A 19,753-nucleotide genomic window follows, 5' to 3' on the forward strand; every position below is an offset into this window, starting at 1 on the left:
TGACACTAGTGTCACAGACTGTGATGGGCTGCCATGGCTTTTTTTCCTCTCTGCTGTTTCTCACCACAACTTGCTCACAATTTACAAGAATGAAGCAATGCCGTGTGTGTGTCAGTGCCCTAACTTCAGCTGACACAGCAAACACTTCAAATCCTCCCCTTCTGTGTGCCTTCTCAGTTAAAAACCTGTGCTTGTGAACACCAGAGAGAGGAGTTAAAGAGGAAAGTTAAAGGGGGAAAGAGAGAGAGACCCTTTAAGCTAATGGGTAAGGAATGTGCATCGAGCTGTGCGTGGACGTCTGATGTCTCCAACTATTTGTTAAAAAGCAAAAGCAATACTTCCGACAGACGGCCCTCCCCTCGCCTGCAATAGGCTCCCAAGAATAGCAACAGCCTGTGTCACTGCAAAGGGCAAAGCCTTCTGAAATAGCAACAAAGTTGTTCACAAACCACTTTGTGGTCTGCATTTGGTTTCAGCCAGCTTCAGCAACTTGTTGCCATGAAGAAAATAACCTGTGCTTTCCTCGCTGGCCAGGGAAGGACCGCTGCCCTGTGAAGTGCTCCTGCCCCAAGGTGCAAAGGGGGTGGCAATGGTACCTGGCCAGAGCACAGAGGACCTCGGCCAGCAGAGCCGGACGATGAGAGCAGGGGAGGATGAGAAGAGCAGCCAGGACAGCCGCCGCAGCAGCCGCCACCACCTCCGCCAGCTCCCAGCTGCAGCAGGTAACGCGGCAGGAGCTGAATGCCAGCTGCAGCCAGCAGCAGTGGCCGCGTAGCTAATACTCAGGGCTGGGGGAAAACAGCCCTGCAAAGCCAAGGGGCTCTCAGGGCACACCGTCTTGATTCCTAAAAGCGTGAGAGGGGAAAATGCGAGTAAGGAAGGGAAATGCCAGCTTGAATTTTGAATGAAGGTTTATGTGATACTTTTCCCAAAAGGCCTCAGTCCTACTGTTCATGCATGTGCTGTCTGTTGTGTATATCCTTGTCCTTTAGGAAGATCAGTCACCTGAAAAATCGGAGAATCCACTGCCATCTAGGATAACAACAGTGCTCCGGTCCTTGCATGCTTGGGAGCAATTCAGCCTTTTTCACTGAAGTGGAGGGAGGCCAGGCAAGCATTGCACCTACTCACGCAGGGCCAAAGTACAGGGTAGGGGAACAGGGAATCTCCTTTGCCGTTTTTCCCCTAGCATTGCAGGAGGAAACCAGGTTTTTGTGCTGATTCCCTGAAAAATCAACTGCATAATTTCTTTTGAAAAAGATTTTTGAGTACTGAAGCTGAACTTTGTAGCTCTTCGCCTTTGCTGTCCTACCCAGCCAGTTTTTCTAGGTTATAGCACGATTTTGCATCTTGAGCCTCTTTCATTGATGATAACATCAAGGGGAAAACGACCCACAATCATGACATTTCTCACCCACAAGACAGCTGTACCCAAACAGGAAAGCATGGCTGTAAGCCAGAAATTACTATGTCCCAAGCAGGTTTTGTTCATTTAAAAATCAGTGAACTGACTAACCCACGAATGTTCAGTTACCACAGGTGCAAATGCTTTGTAGGGGTGTAATAGTGATTACTGCAGCAACATTTACTGATATCTGGAAGCAGAGGTTAATCAAGAACAAAAAGCCAGTTGTTGTACAGACATATTTAACATTACCTTAGGGTATGGGGGGAGCAATGCAGATGGTTACAGGATAGCATTATCAAAGGGAAGCACAGCAGCTACTGTAAACAGACAACAAAAGTTACTGCAGCACAAGGGCTACGGTTAGAAGAGTACTTGCATATTACACACTTGGCCTCACTCTCAGAAATTAAAGCAGTAACCTGAGGAATTTATAACTACCTATCTAGGAATTAAAAGAACTTGTTGATTCTTACTGGCAAATAACAAAACAAAACCCAAATGCCATTTAGTGTATTGAAAGGGCAGGCTGCCTCCTGACATAATGAAAACACATGGCAGAGCGCTAAGAGAGTTGGAGAGATGTCCAGGGTGGGTCTGTCCAGGACCTACACTCCCCATCTTTCCATCAGCACCAAGGGGCTTTTTTTCATGAAAACTGAATATTACTCACAGAACACATTTGTCAGGCTTATGCTGTACAAAGTATGCAATGCTTCCCACCATTGCAGGCATTCAGATGTGTGAAAATGCACAATATATTAGCTTCCTTTTGCCTTCTGTTTTAGTTCAATTTAAAAAATACTTGTTTTGGTTTTGCTTTTCACACTTGGGTGGGAGGAGTCACATTTGTCAAATGGTCATGATCCCACATGGCCCTGACACTATTTTTGGGTAAATTTAATATTTTCCAGCTCTGCTTGCAACATAACTTTGCCCAAAGACACCATTTGTTTCATCCCGTAGGGTCTTGTTGAGTAACTGTTTTGGATCCCATGCCAGACCTCTAGATGGACAGTTAGATCAGATGTATCCTAGCTAATAGGAGAAATGCACCTATTGAGCAGCTACTGGATCTAAAGAAACATTAGGCGTTAGAATAGATCAACAGGGTAACACATACCTCTTTATACCAGACAACTGGATGAGACAAAGAAAGTAACTGTGACAGTGCAGCAGAGATCATGATGGCATGAAAATGAAATAATCACCTTTTATGAGAAGCAAACCCATGACTTAATTATGCAGCAATTCCCAAAATATGCCATTAAATATTTATTGTACAAACCCATGTGATCCACATGCTATACAGTTTAGCAAAATGCTCCTCTAAAGACAATTTGGGGAATTGTAAATGCTGTTTCCCTGTAAAGGCCAACTTCTTGTATGTCAGACAGCACTTAGAGAAGAAATATGTTGTTAAAGATATCTTAAAATTTTCAGATACAGATGCTGGAGTTTTAAAATTTATCATGGATAGATACCTTGTTCAATTGAAAAAAGGAGATTCCATGCTGTGGGTTCATGCCTATGCAATGCACTCAATTCATTGTGATTTTCTAAGCTGTGCTTATTAACCAATAGGAACCAGAGCTTGATTCCACTTGCCAAATGTCTAAATAGAACAAAGAATCCCCAAGGATTTAAAGAACATATCTATTTGACCTTCCAGGAAAATACTTTTCTTCCCTCCCAAAATGAGACATTTCTCGGCCCAGATTAAACCCAAGTCAATGCTGGAAGAGACTGTCGAGTCCCCTCCTATCAAGACATGTATTTGCACAGGTCACATAAAGTAATCACCCATCCCACTAGTTTCCTGTATGCACATGCATGTTCTCATAGGAGAAAGGAAAGAAAAACTACATCACAGAAATCTCAGTGTCTGAACTAATGTGGAGAGTGGTGCTGCCAAGATGAGCTGGAAAGGGCTCCCAGGCGCCTTCCCTTGTAGCTCTCCTGCACATGAAGTGGGGGAAACATGGTGTTTTTCTCAGCTGAGCCTGCTTGCAGATCTTTCCTGGCACAGATCGTTTCTCTGTAATGCCCATAAAATACATGCACAGACCAAATATTTTGCCTTTGGAAGAACCATTTTTCCCAAATATGTGCTTGAAAATAGTAAAGGGCCACTCCCTTACTACTTGGCCCCATCCAGTCTCAGCAGCAGTACACTGTGCTATACTACCACTGTGCCTGGTCTCCTTTTCAGTAACGAAGCATAAACATTTCCAGCAAATGTTCTTAAAGATAAGTTTGTTTGCCAAGTAGTGCTGCTTTTGACCTGAGTAACAGTTGTGAGAAAGCATTTTGTTTACGTGGGGAAACTAGAGAATAGACTTTCCAATCACTTGTCACATAACAGCCACACACTCCTTAGCCGTGGAGTTTGCTGCAGGCAGAAGGAGAAATTTCTCTGGAAGTCATCATTAAAATATTTTATTCCCCTGGGCTGCACACTGCCATGTATTTTTCAGGCATCTCATAAAAATAAAAGGAATATATATTTTAAAGAAGCTTTTTTTTTTTTTTTTTTTTGAAAAGGAATGCCTAAGAACTGCCAGCAACAACATTAAAAGTGACACTTAAAAGGATCGTGAGTACAACTACTGCAACAGGCTTTATCTGGAAATGTTAAAGCAAAACATATGCTGAAGTCAGAAGGCATTTTGTGTGGAGGAAGACCACAAAGGAGAACCGAGCAGAGATTTCAGGGTTTAACTCAGCAGGCAGTTCTCAGCAGGCAAGTCTTAGTTACAGCAGTTAAACAAAAGCTCATAGTGATATAAGGATGTTTCTCAGCAGAATAGGGCCTGTGCGGAACTAGAGACACCAAGTTAACTGCTGAGTTTGCTCCTGCTAATGCAGAAAGGCAACGTGTCTCCCTCTGCATCACATCAGAACCTGCCTTGCATTCAGGGGTCTGCTTTAATTACAGCCCTCTGCTATTTCTACATGACTGTGGGTGTTTGTCACTGGACACATGAACAAGGACACCAGTTGACCCAGTAAAAAAAAAAAAAAAAAGAAACATTAAGACATCGGTCAAGCTGCTGTACTAGGAGAAGAAAGACATATATAGGCTCGAGTACTTCCCTCGCAACTTCCCAGGTGTCCAAGCTCCACACCCAGCTTGTACACCTCTCAGATTAAAAATAAATAATCACCTCGGTGGCTCTGATCTGAGGAGCACAGGCTGAGGAGAGCAGAGTCTGGATTGTAAAGAACAGTGTTGACGGTGGACTCCATCAAGATATTTGAGTTGGCACTGCCATTTTGAACCAGAAACTGGAACCATACAAAACTGACAGTCACACATTTAAAGAGTTAAAGGCTATGCAGGAGCAGGACACAGACCTCAAGGTATCAATAAGAGACACTGCCTACACTGTTGTGTTTCTGCTGGAGAGCCTTAAACTCAGGTTTTGTCCCTTTGTTATTTAACATTTTCTCTCAACAGCCTGGAGGAAGATAATAACGGATTATTTGAAGGTGATAAAGGTGACAGGTGATTAATAAATGAGATATATCACTGGCTGAATTCAATTCAGATGGCTTGGCCTGCTGACTGCAAATTAACGTACTGTCTGGGGTGCCTCTCTGCTAACTTTAGACATCTGCATCTGAGCAAGCCGCACAGATTCCTTTTATAGGCGATGGAAAGAAATAGGCATCTGACCTACTTCAGTTATCTAGAAGTGTCTATTTTTCACAAGTGGTTACAGAATAAATCTAGAGATGCTGTAGACCTCTCACAGTTAGGTAAATTGAACCCATCCTGTGCATTTTAATACAGACAACGTAAAGTGATTTGCATCCCTAGCTAGGATGCAAGAAGGCAGGCCATATTTAAAGGTAAAGGCGATGCCTTGGCAAGAACCCAGTCAGAAAAGAAGCTGGTTGTCCTGGAGGATAACCAGCAGAAGATGAGCTCCTGTACATGGCTGTGACAATCCTTAGATGAGTAGAGGGGGGAATATCCACCAGGAGCAGGACAATTATGTCAAATTCCTATCTGGCACCGTACAGCCACTGCAGGAACACTGGGTCTGGCTCAGGATTTATTGAAGAAGTTGATAATCTGGATAGAGTTCAGAGAACAGGCTCTGAATACTTAAGGGACTGGTAAACTTGTAAAGCCTCACTCACAGGCTGTGTAGCTTATCAAGGAGAGGTCTGTGGGATGACTCAGTGACAGATACAATTTTGTACTTAGTGAACACAGCTAAATGCAGGCAAATGGAGAATGGGATCTGGTGGCTGGAAGCTGAAGTTGCAGAAATTAAGTCTGCAAATAATTTATGATAATTTACAGTGAAAGCAATGAACCATTGGGACAGCTTGTGACTTAAAGTCATTGGCTTTCAATCACTAGCAATTTTAAAATAAAAGCTGAATATTTTCAATAGCCTAGTTCAAATAAATTATCATTTAAACATGTCTGAAGGGTTATGTTGTGCTGTTTATGAGTGTCAGACTGGATGACCACAATGGTCTGTTTTGCCTTCATAATATGTAAAGAAAAATCTTAGATTCAATCTACATGGCTTAATGTGATAAAATACAGAGGTATCCAAGAAAGCACAGATATCAGCACTGAGCAGAAGTTTGGGCAGAGCACCGTGATCAAATTATCAGTGTGGTTCCGATACCAAAGATCATTCATTCAGCACAACACCGTGTTGTTACCAGCCCTGATTTCCAGCCAGGATTCGTTGGAGGGGTATATCTCCCAGATCTAGTAATATACACCAAGCAGGCAAGCCACAAGTATAAAGGGGAGGGAGAAATTAGGTTTTGCAATGATAGAGTGTATACTGCATGCATGTGTTGGAGGATGGAGCATATGTAGCACAAAGCAGCTTAACTGGAGGCAGTAGTACTTCCACTGAAGTGCTATTTAGCCTGTGAAGGAAGTACAGCAGGACCTTGCCCTAATCCATGCACTAACCTCTGTTTAAAATAAGTGCAATGATCTCGGATCCTGCAGACGTAAAGGAAGAAAAAGCTTTAGACATAATACAGACATGGATGACAAGAAAAATATTAAAAAAATATTGTTTCATCACTGGAACATTTTGCAAATTTGCTTCTGAGGTTTTCTCCAAGCTGTCCCCACCTTCATCACAACAGATCTACCATCCACCCCCACCTTCTGAAAGACTTCTTGCAGTACTCCCATTTCTTCCATGACCTTACGGCTCATCATAGCAAAACCATGGGTTTTGCCCATCTCTTGTCTACCTCTGGTTTGCCAGCCACCCAGGCCCAGAGGCAGAGTGGGCTGAGGCGTGTTGGGTGCACTCAGCAACTCGGGGCTGCTGCCGCTTGGCTTCTGCTTGGCTCAAAGGGAGCAAACCCAGAGCCAGGTAGGAGAGCTAATAGGCAATACTTATCTTAATAGACTTAATGGGCTTACACATCTCCCCTGACCCTGGAATCAGAGCTTATACTCACACAGTTAAACTCTGCTGCCTTCCAGAATAACCCAGACTCCTGCGGAGTAGGTTGCAGGGTGGGATGGTGGGCTCACGCCTTGAGCCAAACTGCCTCCAGGAATTGTTAGGAGAGCAAGAGGTGGCTTGGGGCACAACCATGCCAGGGACCATACCAGCAATTTATTGGAATACATGGCCATGTGCCAGGGTCCAGGCTTGGGTTCTGGCATTGTTTATTTTAGTAGTGCAGACATTCTGCTAGGGCTTCCCTCCTCCTCTCTTTTCACAATTTGCTTCATAAATGTAATATTCTCTGTCAAAAAGGACTGATCCTTACCAGTGTGCTCAAAAGTTATTGGCAAGGAACTCCAGGCAGTCAGCGTGATCAAAGAACCTTAATGCCTTAGAAAAATAAGTGAAAAATAAACAAAGTCTATGTATCATTTTCAATCAGACCATATACAACTTTCCAGCCAAGCTGGAAAGTACTTTTTCCAAGAGAATTAACTGAAATACAGACTCTTTTATGCTGCAAAAGCTACCTCTCCTCAGACACATCCTAATCTCTCCAACTAACCGGAAAATCAGAAGTCAATTTACTCTTTTCCTATTTGTGTGGCAGCCAACATCATGATGAGAGGAAAATCATGCCGAGAGAAAGAACAAGACCAACAATAACAAACTGATATATTCCTCAAAGTTTAGGGTGCAAAAGGCTTCACAGTTAGTAGAATATGATCAGTCAAATCTATCTTGTAACAATAAACAATGAATCACAGTTGGATAAAATGAGTTTGTTTTAAAGTGGACATTCAGAGGCATATAATCTCCATTTGGTTTATGTTTTCACCATCTGTTTTTTATTCCTGACATTGTTGCCATCATAAACTATGCAAAATATTCGATCCTGATATTCTGAAGTATCTGAGATTAGTCATGGGCAAAGCCCAGAAAGTTCATTAATTTTTACCTCAAAGATTGGTGTTCCTAGAATATCCCAGCTATCTGGATCAGCCTCATGCTCAGTGGGTAATTTTCCATCAGGTGAAGCACCGGAATTAGGAAATGGAGAGGGAAAACTTGTTACTTATTCAAGTCAGGGTTGAAGCAGTTTGGCTAGGAAATTACTGGCACTAGCTGGGTGGACGTGACTTCCTCAGTTCAATACAGGAATAAAACTGAGAACATCTCAAGGCAAAACCTGCTTTCTTACCAAAAGGTAGTTATTGTCAGTGTTGCCTTTTGCAATGACATTCTGAAGTAGAAGGTTTAATTATTTAAAGCCTGATCAAAACCTTATTGACTTCTGATCAGTAAGACAAGGAACTCAAAGGCATTTATATGAATTAAAAAATGTATTTTTTTTTCTTTTCAAAAATAGCTTTTTATGTCACCACTGGGTTTGTACACACCTAACTCCTTTGCCTAAAAGTTACAAAAAGATTTTTTTTGACTGGCATATCAAATAAAGTTATTATTAGTTATCAGAATGTTGCAGAAGTCACACTTTCTAGTTTTTGTGGTTTTTTCTCTTATTTCAGGCTGTGGAACATTTACTTTTCTATCTTCTGCTGTTGCTGCCGTAAGTGGACTTCTGATGGGTTACGAGTTGGGCCTTATCTCTGGAGCTCTCCTTCAGATGAGCAGCGTATTAGCACTCTCTTGCAAAGAGCAGGAAATTGTTGTAAGTTCCCTGCTTTTTGGGGCCTTATTTGCATCCCTTACGGGTGGATTCCTGATAGACCAATTTGGAAGGAGACTTGCCATTATTATTGCATCTTCTTTACTTGTGTTGGGAAGTCTGATTTTACTGCCCTATGAATCATATGGGATACTTATTGTGGGACGGATTGCCATAGGTATTTCCATCTCATTATCATCAATTGCAACATGCGTGTATATTGCTGAGATCGCCCCGCAGCACAGAAGAGGTCTCCTCGTGTCATTGAATGAACTCATGATTGTGATAGGCATTCTCTTTGCCTATATTTCAAATTATGCGTTTGCCAGTGTATCTCATGGCTGGAAGTACATGTTTGGCCTTGTGATTCCATTAGGTGCTTTACAGGCTATTGCCATGTATTTCCTTCCTCCAAGCCCTCGGTTTCTTGTCATGAAAAATAACGATGAAGCTGCAAGCAAAGTACTGGAGAGGCTACGGGAAACATCAGATGCTACTAAAGAACTTACTGTGATCAAGTCTTCCCTGAAAGATGAACATCAATATAGTTTCTTGGACCTGTTTCGTTCAAAAAACAACATGAGGGCCCGAATGTTGGTAGGACTCACTCTAGTCTTTTTTGTGCAAACAACTGGGCAACCCAACATTTTGTTTTATGCATCGACTGTTTTGAAGTCAGTTGGGTTCCACAGCAATGAAGCTGCCAGTTTGGCTTCTACTGGAGTTGGAGTGGTTAAAGTGGTCAGCACAGTCCCAGCCACGTTTTTTGTGGATCAAGTTGGAAGTAAAACTTTTCTATGTATTGGCTCTTCTGTTATGGCACTGTCGTTGGTCACAATGGGCTTAGTGAACCATAACATACATGTGAATTTTACTAATGTCTGTAGAAGCCAATCTCCAGAGGATTTCTTTCTCCAGAGACCAGAAAACCTCAGTGGTGTCACCAACGGGAGTCTCAAGGACCTCTTTGCTAGCATGGCTTCACCAGAAAGATTGTCATTTGATGCGCAGAGAAGCCCAGATGTTGCCAGGACAGGAGAACTGAACAGGACTGCCCTGGCAGGAGGCAAAAGCACAACAGGGTCTCACCTGAAAAGTGGGGAGGTTCCTGCTGTCCTGAAATGGCTCTCACTGGCCAGCCTCCTTGTTTATGTTGCTGCATTTTCCATAGGTCTTGGACCAAGTAAGTGTTTCATTTTTCTAACTCTTTGTAATGATTTACTTACAAAGTGGATTAAGTGTTGGGATGACATGCCCAGCTTGGCAACAGGCAGTTTCCAAGCTGAGCAAAGCAGTGTTTTCTGCTAATATGCACTGGTATTGTCACAGATTGTCCTGGTTGTGACCTGGGGTGTACTTTTTAGGAATATGTCTTGCTCGCTAAGATCAAGGGCCTGATCTCCTTTCAGTTCAATGAAATTAACTGCTCCTCTTCAGTGAAGTTAAGAACTGCTGTGAGCTTTGTAAAGCAAAATTATGGGAGCCCTGGTTATCTTTTCTCTTCCTAGTCTATTGTGTCCTTACATTGGGAAGGTTACAATGTAGGCATTTGCTGCTGCTGACTCATAAACCCAAGATAATGATGAGCTCTAGACCTCTGTATGGTATGACACCATCAAATCCATGAAATGCCAGAATGCCTGAGTCCTGCTGAGGGCCTGGACCCCTGACTATATAATAGTCTTCAGATACAGGCATCATGGTTTAACCCCACCTGGCAACTAAGCCCCACCCAGACACTTGCTCACTCCCTCCTGGTGGGGTCAGGGAGAGAATCGGAAGGGTAAAAGTGAGACAGCTTGTAGGTTGAGATAAAGACAGTTTAACAGGTAAAGCAAAAGCTGTGCATGCAAGCCAAACAAAACAAGGAATTAATTCACCACTTCCCATCAGCAGGCATGGGTTCAGCCATCTCCAGGAAAGCAGAGCTCCATCACACAACGCTTACTTGGGAAGACAAACACCATCACTCCAAACATCCCCCCCTTCCTTCTTCCCCCAGTTTATATACTGAGCATGATGTTCTATGGTATGGAATAACCCTTTAGCTATTTTGGGCCAGCTGTCCTGGCTGTGTTAACTCCCAATTACTTGTGCCCCTCCAGCCCTCTTGCTGGCAGGGTCTGAGAAACTGGAAAGTCCTTGACGTAGTACAAACATTACCGAGCAACGACCAAAAACATCAGTGTGTGATCAACCTTATTCTCACACCAAATCCAAAACACAGCACTGCAGCAGCTCCTAAGAAGAAAATTAACTCTGTCCCAGCTGAAACCAGGACAATAGGAAAGATATTAAAGGTATAACTCATGAGCAAACTATAGTGTCATTGCCACTACCTGTTGGACAGCACAAGTGGAAAAACACTAGGGCACATCACTGTACAACCAAGGTACTGCTGCAGCTGCCACCACACTTGCATGGTTCCCACTGTCTCCAGAGGAGAACGTCTGCCATTCCCAGAGACTAGCAATTAAACCTCTCTGTTTTGTTTTGCTTTGCTTCAATAGCACTTGCATATTATTGTATTTTGAAGGGGTTGGTTTTTTAAGCCACACTGCAAAACCCACATGCACAGAGTCCATTATTTATTAACAGACTTGGTGTGCTTTTGTGCCCTGGCTCAAACTTGCCTTGCAAACACACTGTACTCCTGCTGCACCATTATGATTAAAAGCTTGCCAGAAGAATACAACCCAAGAATTGCACTAACAGCAACTCCCCTGCAGTTTTTATTTATTTTAAACATTACTCACTGGAAGAGCAGCGTAAGATAAGCATTCATCGCCAGGGCAGCGAACTTCACTGTGTTATTGCAGCATTATTCCCTCCCTTGCAGACCATCTTGGGGCTGGATTCTGCTTTTGATGACACAGGTTCAAAACAAGGGGTGCAGCCCTGAAGAGAAAATGTTACTTCAGCATTTACTGGAGTGTTTCAAACACACATCTAATGACCCTCAAGGCAGGGGCATGCGTTCAGGCTTGGCCTCCTGTTGAAAGCTGCTTTCCTGTTGACCTCACTGTAAATGGGTCCTGGTCATTTGAGTTGGCCTAATGTGAAGTTAATGATAACAACGTCTACTTCCTTGAGGGCTACAGAAACTGACGTGTGTTTGCCAGGCTAGTCTGAGAAGTCTTTGAGGCCCATGCTTGTTTTCTGACCTCACTCTTGACTAAGAGCACAAATACCCTCAAACAGCATATGTGACAGAACAGACATGTCTCAGCTCCAGCATTTTTGTGCCTTTAAAAGTACACTATTCAGTTAAAATGGACAATGTATAGAAAATGCAAAGGTCAGAGATTCAAGAGATTGCTGGAATCTGCAAAGGACCTATTGTAATTAAATAATCTGGGTTGGGAGGCAAGGTTATGAGTTGTGTCACATGTTCAGCCTTCAGTATCTGCTGCTTGGAGTTCAAATCCTTGAATATATTTTAAAAGTCTACCTTTCTTATCCTCAGTATGCCTTTCTTAGTGTAAAGAAAAAGACAAGCCCCTCTGCTTATAAAAAGTAAACAGTTTTAACATGTTTATTATCCCTACTCTAAAAAAAAAGATACTCATCTCTAAATCTGGTCTGTGGTCTGGACCAGACTGTTAGCCATTGATACTCTGCAACAGGAGGGAGGCATCGAGGCTGCACTCGCTGGCTGTTGTGGCCAGGCAATGCCCAGGCACCTAGCAACAAGCACTGTAATCCCCACACCACCATATTTTCAATGTGAACATCTCACACTTGGCGTGTTGTCTTCCTGTCCTGCTGGCTGAGGTGAAAGCTGTGCTGGCGATGTGTCTGTTTGTAACTTACACATCAAATGAGCCTCTTTTGGACAAAGAACAAGGGATCTTGCTCTTTTCCCTCCACTCCACAAAGCCATTTCTGGAGCAAATTCACCCACTTTATTTTGAGTCCATGCTGCATTATGTTCTGTGGGGATAAAGGAGAGTCTATGTAGCACCATTAGGAAAATAGCACACTCTTCATTGGGCAGATCATGCAACCTCAGCTCTATCATCTTTTTTTAATTACTTTGTCCTTTTTTTTCCCCCTGCCTTTTTTAGGGTTCTGGTCAAAGTGCTAGCTAAAGTCCACATTTGCATAGCAGACATTTATAAATAATGTATTTTCCCATGAATTCTCTTTTGTCTCCAAATTACATGAAGTAGATGGATTTTTTAATGAACTAAACATATGCTAAATATATTTATTGCGATTTATCAAAGCACCCAGGCAGCACAGTGATGAGTACTCAAAAATAGACAGCGAGAGATAAAAGCTATTTTTGCATTATAAAAGAATTCACAGACTAGCAAGCATCTGCTTAGTAATTTTTCTGATTCTGAGGTGCTTTATATTTATATCATCAACCCTTATGCAAGATAAAAAGAGTATTTCTGCTGCTCTGTTTTGGATTAATTATGTTTGATGAACTGTGATTCAACTGCTTGTTCACACTCAATTTCACACAATTATGAGGACGTTTTGTAGGTGCAACAAATCAGTGTTGCATTACATTGCAGAACAGCACATGCTGTCTCTCCAGGTGTGTTTGCAGAGGCATTTCAAGGCAGTTATTAGCTAAGGGGACTTACCCGACAGTCACCTTTGTCTTGACTTACCTTTGTCTGTATATCAGAAAGGTCAGATGAGGATCAACCATTGTCACCAGGGAAATGAGCCCTGGTGAGCCCAAGAGCCCAAAAGAGACCTCTCTCTGGCTGCCATGTGAAGGATGAGGAGTGCAAGAGGGGCTCTTCATTGTTTTCAGTGCATGTTTGTACAGAGAGACAGTCAAACCTGCTGTATGTCGAAGGGGGGACAGGAAAAATAGGAGCCTTGCAGAAATGCTGCTATGCCTTGCACAGGGAGCAGTGAGTGCAGGCTAATGAGATGAGTGCAGTGTGGAGGTAGACCACCAATTTGTCATCCAAGGTAAAAGCTCAATGTGTCCCTGGAAATCGATTTAATACGAAGGACACACAGAGACATTGTAGTCAGGGCCGTGACCACGCATGACCACCTACCTGCTAAATGACACAGAGTTAACCAAAATAGTTGCAGAGCATCTCATTTGCCAGATGCTCTGTTCAAACAACCTGAGGGGCAAAAAATAGTGGTCCTTTCTTATAAAGAGGTGTCAGCTCCTTCACTCATCACTGTTGTGTATTACAATATGTTGAGATGCAGGGACCAGGAAAGCCAGACATTTTTCAAAATAAGGCTGTGAATGTGGGGCTCTTGGTGTTGGATGGAGCATGTGCAAGAGAGTTCTCTTGATAGGGCAACTGCAGGGCAGCTCTAGCCCTTCTGAAACGGAGTGGGTGCCCAGAGCCTTGCTGCTTTACTGGCGGACCTGACGAACAAAATTCAGATTCAGGTGTCAGGCAGCACCCGTTACCAAAGATCTGCTTCTCTGCCCTGATCATCTCCTTTTGCACCATTTAGGATCAAAGACTAAATAGGGACAACTTCCCTCCATATTTTCCTATATATCCCGTAAGTGAGGGGGGTCTCTCTCACTGAGTGATCTCACCAATAAGTAGCCAAAGGAGACAGTAGCACCATACACAGTAACACAGGGATGCAGCGTGGTCTGCAGCCAATCCTCTTTTGTCCAACAAAATGAGAGGGGCTCCAACAAGTCCTAGGCTGAGAAACAAGTAATGCAAACTCAGTCTGCACCCAACACAGCATATGTTTTCCCAGTCTGAATTTGTTCTAGGAAACAAAAAGCAAGTGAGCAAAGCAAGGCTTGGGTAGTACCTCCTTATATCGTGGGAGTGCTGTTCAAGGGAATCCATGCACATCACAGGGATATTTTGCTGTGGAGTGGGGAGCACTTTTATTGAGAGAGAGTTGTTGAATGTGTGCATTTGGACTGCATGTATGGTATTGGTGCCTTGTACAAAAGATCTCTTTCTCCTCCTTTAAACACGTTTCTGTATAACTGCAAAGGTGTTTAGGCAGTTGGCCAGTGAGCTTTGGATAATCTGCTGGTGCAAATCATATCAGGTCTGCTGATTTCAGGGATGCATATCAACAAACGCACCTACAAGTGGGACCAAGGGAATGTTTCATGACATGAATCATCCTCAAAACCATTTAGATGCATAAAGTCCAAAGGTATTTATGTCTGCCTATCTGGGACTGAAGATGTTCTTCATGTCCTAGAGAAGCTGCCAGCTTTGTGTGGCTCTCCAAAACCAAGGACCAAACTCTCAGAGCTCTTCTCTTGAAAGCTATCACATGCTCCTCTTCCAGGGGACTTCTTGGAGCCACAGGGATTCCCCAGCCCCAAGTGCTCAGAGCCCACGTGGTACACCCACAGCTGTGGCCACAACACACCCAAAGCAGATCAGCGTCTGCAGCTGGAGAAATGTCTTCTGAGTTTCAGGGCTTGGCACAAAAATACCACACATACCCATCCACACAGATATAAAATCTAAAAAATATTTTTAATATATTTGTGATTGATAAATAAGTGCATAACGGGGTCTTGCAGGAGGTATTTAGAACTCATAGCAAACCCCACTTTTCCACATAGCTGTTACAGTCCCATCGAAGCACAGCTCCCCTGAGTGGGTTCTTGTAAGACTTCCAGTTGATATTGATTAAAACCTGCTAAATAGTGGAATTAAGCCCCCATAGGAAGCCTTCTCAGACTGGGATATTATGCCCTCCGTTGCCATCTGCATCTGGGAACCCCTCACATCTCCCTGCTCTCAGCGTGTGGGTGCAGAGGCACATACAACTGCCTGACTGATGTTAGCAGGCAGATTCAAAGCTGTTGGGGCAGGCACAAGAGAGGGACGGAGAAACCCCACCTGTCTCCCCACAGGTTAATAACCTTGTGGTCACTGCAGTTACTTTCTTCATCAGGAAACCTGGTCTTACAGCCAGGTTATGTCTTCCCATAAATGAAACTACTTCCCTTCTGAGTTACCTGTTGGTAAAGACTTTTTTGTCTCTGCTTTCCATTCAGCTTTAACCTGGATGCTTGAGCCCCAGGTTTAAGCACCCATATGATCCTAGCACAGGGCAGGGTGGCAGGCCACCAAACCCCCTTGGGTTACTTAGTTTCACACTGATTAAATTTGTTCCATATAAGGAACCTGGAATTGCGGATTCGTGCACCCCAGCCTGGGTCCTCCCAAGAAGGAGCAGTGACTAGGCTGTCCAGAAAGCCCTGCTGCAGTGCACCATCTCTCTGCTGCAAGAGCTGTGTGGGCTATCAGCCCTCTGAGGAGCAAAACCCATACAGGAAAGTCAATGAAGGCAAACTTCTAGTGAGGACAAATCTTAGGAGCATGTTTTTACTGATGAAAGACTACTTTGGGAGGAAGAGATGTCTGTTTCTAGTTTCTATTCTATTCTATTCTATCCCCATGCAAAAACTCCCTCACTTTGTTTACATCTTATTGTGAGTTCTTGAAGTCATTTAAATGCAGGTTTAAACCCATGTTGGGGACACTGGGGAAGATGGAAGAAGGATCAGGCAAGAAGGATCAAGGGGGGTGGAAGAAAGCTCCAGTGTTCACATGGAAATTGAAATCCATGGAGGTAAGGAAGGAAGTAAGTCCCTCTTTCAATCCATCACTGTCCTTCTTAGGTAATCTTATCTGGTCTGTGGTGGTCTTTCTTTATGTATTTTATTGGATTAAGCAAGCCAAAATTAAGAGCTGTAACACTCCCCTAAAGCCCAGAGAATTACAATGGAGACAAATTTAGTCTTCTTGACTTTGCTCCTGTGATTCTTAGATGAACTTGCTACCCGAGTTAAAGCATGATTCATTAGCACAGTTAAATGCAGAACCATTTATGTGTCTTTCACCTCAGTCACTAAATGCATCTGTAACAAACTGCAAAACAGCTGCTTTCACATACGACACTGAACAGCCCAGGGACTCAAATCACAGAGGTCATATCTCTTGTCACCCTTATGATCCAGATTGCATAGGACTGCTTTTGCTCTGCCCCAAAATGCTCTTGGACTTAAACTTGGCCACCAAATGCTCTACCAGAAATTGGTAAACCTTGTGGGAAAGAAAACTATTAGTTTGGAATTTCTGACCCTCCATGGATTTACTTGTTTGTTCCTGTGTTTTGAAATACTATTAGCTCTATGGCCTTGTGCTAGCTTGGAAAACACTGGTAAAAGATAGGGCTGTCTAGAATTCACATCAATTACTTTGATGTTAGAGCAATATTTCAGGCTTTTACAAAACATGGTTATTGTATTAATTTATAGTGCACTTGAATTTGATGTTAGCAGGCATTCATGCTCAGCATTGCCTTGCACAGCATTTGTTTGCAATGTTTTATTTTTTAATTTCTACATTTTGCAGAGCAGCTGTGGCCTGGCCTTAAATTTCACAGAAATGAGCAGCATCAGTTTTACATTGTTTTGTGGTTTACTCTGGAAAAGGAGGTAGTGGTGGGGATTAAATCAAGTGCTCAAAAACTAGCAAGTGCTTAAATGCTTTGTTGGATCTGAACCAGGATAATAAACCTTGGAAATGTGCATGTTTCACTGAGGATCAGTACAGAAAGTCCTGTTTCAGTTAATTAAAAAATGATCTTGGATCCTTTATTTTATGACAAGATTCCTAGCACTGTTCATTTGTACTGAATCATCTTTTAATGCATGCATCCATGTGGTTTGAATATGACACTCCTAGTATTTTAGTTCATTATTCCTGTGCTATTCAAATGGTACCTCATGTGGCCTTTATTTCACACTGTGTGTACCACCAAGCTGCAGTAGAAAGACAAGGCATGTCAAATTGAAAAATAAAGCAAGGATTGTGAATTGCCTGCTTCTCCCTATTTCCTTGTCCCAGACAAGGTTTATCTGAAGCCCCTTGTTAACATGTCAGCTAACAAAAGTATTGGTTTGCCTTTTCACAGGCTGATTGGTAGTAGTGAAGTGCAAACCAATTTAAGGTATTTTTGGATAGCTGGACGCTGAATTACAGTATTTAAAATTGCAGGAGGTGTTCTCTAAAATACCAGCCAAATATGTTAATCTTGTCTAACTTGATAGAACCTACAAGTTTGGGAGGCTTTTATAGGTGTTAAAAAGGTCATAATAAGAAAAAAAATGCTTCTGCAGTAATGACACATGGCAATGTCAGTGGGAGCTTCTCCTTAATTATTTTAGGACTCCGTTTTGCAAAGAGCAGAATAGCCTTGTTCAGCCCCGAGGCTGAACTTAAACTATACTGAGGTGCACAATCTGGGACATCATTTTCACTGACATCTGTGTTCCTGTGCGTAGTTTTAAGTATGCGAATGAGGGGAAGTCTTGGCAGATCGGGCCAAGGGCTTTGCTTTCTAAAAGAGGTACTGTGAAAAGAGGGAGTGACAACACCATGCCCCAGCTGATATTTCTGTGTCTCTGCTATGATGGTGGTTCAATCTGCTGTTGCTGAGCACAAAATTTGGCCCTCCAAGGACTGCCCAGAAAAGGTGTCTGTGTCTTGCCATACTGTGCTCCATTTAAACAGTTATTTGAGTCAATATCCTGCATTATATAAATATATGTATACTGATAGTTGTATGTTAATGGATCTACTGACACAAAGGCACTGCTTAAGAGAAATGATCTCCTATGTTTAAAATTAGGCATTTTTTTAAAGTTCTACTCAGCTTAGTTAGTAGCCACTGGCCAAAATGGAACATTTTACCTCCAGACCCACTTTATAAAAAAATCTAGAGAACGAGTATTGCTGTGATTCTAACTAGTAATTGGGCCTAACAATGTTCTATTGTTCCACAGGGACATTGTCTTCTGTAAAGTGGTGCATTGTCAAGTAAGTCTAGCATACCATCTCCAGCCAGCTTTCATACAATAATCAAGGCTGCCTATCATTAGCCAAATTTGCCCTTCTTACTTTGTAGGTCGAGTGTTCTATTTAAGCATTCAGTAAATAACAGTGGCCTTTGATAATCATATTAAAGACAATGAAAGATTTTACATTCATTTCCTTGACCATGTTCTAGGAGAGAAGATCATTGTGATACTGAAATCTGTGAAAAAGTTTATGGGGCTTATGTCAAGTACTACAAAATCCCGTTTCCTTTGGCAGAGAGGGCTGGGAGGAATTTTTTACAGGCAAACTGATCTTTGCCCAGCTTTGTACAAAAACTAGACTGTCAGTAGAGCTTTAAGTGCAAAGACAGTATTTTATTTCACTCATAAAGATCATCACACTAAAACATGCATTATAAAGTATGAGAACATAATTATGCCAAAAAGGTAAAAATGTGCAATCACATCACTTATCGCCACTGCTGAGAAAGGTGTAAACTACAGCCAATCTGCAGAGAGTGTGGCTGGATGGTAAGTCAGTGTATGAAGTCAGGAGACTGTTTCTCCCCATGGCATCTGAGTTTCTATGTCACATTGAGCTCTGGGAGGAAAGCCAGGAAGGTTTTCTCAAAGGAAAGGGGGCACAGGAAGGCAACAAGCTTCTATGGCCTTTGAAAAGCAACCCTAAGCACAGAAAACTCTTATGAAAGGAGAACTAAAAGATGTTTTGTGGCAAACAGACCCAGAGCCTTCACACCTTCCTCCTGGCTGCCTCACTCCAGCAGCAACCAAAGCAAAACATGAGCAGCAGTGACCAGCGAGGGACTTAACGAAACAGATCACTGCAGGCCTCTCACTAAATAAGTCACTATTGTAAAAGGATGCTTATCCCTTCCACTGGCAGTTTTGTAAAGCATAGGCACAAGTCTCTATTTTGAAAGAACAAAGACTTAAATTGCCCCCAACTGCAGTGTCCTGCACTCCTCTGTTGTGCACCCCCTCAAGGACGAACATTAGCCCTTGGAAATTTACTAGAGTTACTAGAAAAACAGGTTTATTTGCCCCACCCAGCTGGATAATTTCTCCTCTCCATACTTTTTAGAAATGAAATATGTGATAATCTGAACTAATACAGGCACAACTTCTCCATAAATTAGAGCCTCTGGCTTCTGCAGTCATTCCTCTGCAAATGCCTCAGAGGATTATCCCAGATTCAATATTCTGAACAAATAAACACCTTCAAACAGGAATACACATTTCAGGTTTTGATTAAAAGGCCTTTTTTTGGATGGCAGTATGTGGTTTATTATAGTAAGCACATTCTCCCTTGAAAGCTTGTTTTCCTTTTTCTTTTTCTCTCTTTTTTTCCTTTCTGCTTGTTGTTCTACCGTGATGGGACAGTTTGAGTGTCT

The 19,753-nt window shown here is 42.6% G+C and overlaps 1 protein-coding gene across 2 annotated transcripts in view; it reads left to right on the top strand.

Moving 5' to 3' along the window:
* Positions 1-388: 388 nt before the first annotated feature.
* Positions 389-19,753, top strand: part of SLC2A12 (solute carrier family 2 member 12) — a 31,890-nt gene continuing 12,525 nt past the window's right edge. Inside the window, exons 1-2 of one of the 2 annotated variants that reach the window (XM_040599335.1) lie at positions 389-722; positions 8,385-9,707. In XM_040599335.1, the coding sequence (XP_040455269.1) occupies positions 590-722; positions 8,385-9,707 (1,456 nt within the window). In that variant the 5' untranslated portion in view covers positions 389-589. The remainder of the gene's footprint in view (positions 723-8,384; positions 9,708-19,753) is intronic. The other variant, XM_040599334.1, reaches the window with a different exon arrangement.

The sequence above is a fragment of the Falco naumanni genome, chromosome 6 (assembly GCF_017639655.2).
Source record: "Falco naumanni isolate bFalNau1 chromosome 6, bFalNau1.pat, whole genome shotgun sequence".
NCBI lineage: Eukaryota > Metazoa > Chordata > Aves > Falconiformes > Falconidae > Falco > Falco naumanni.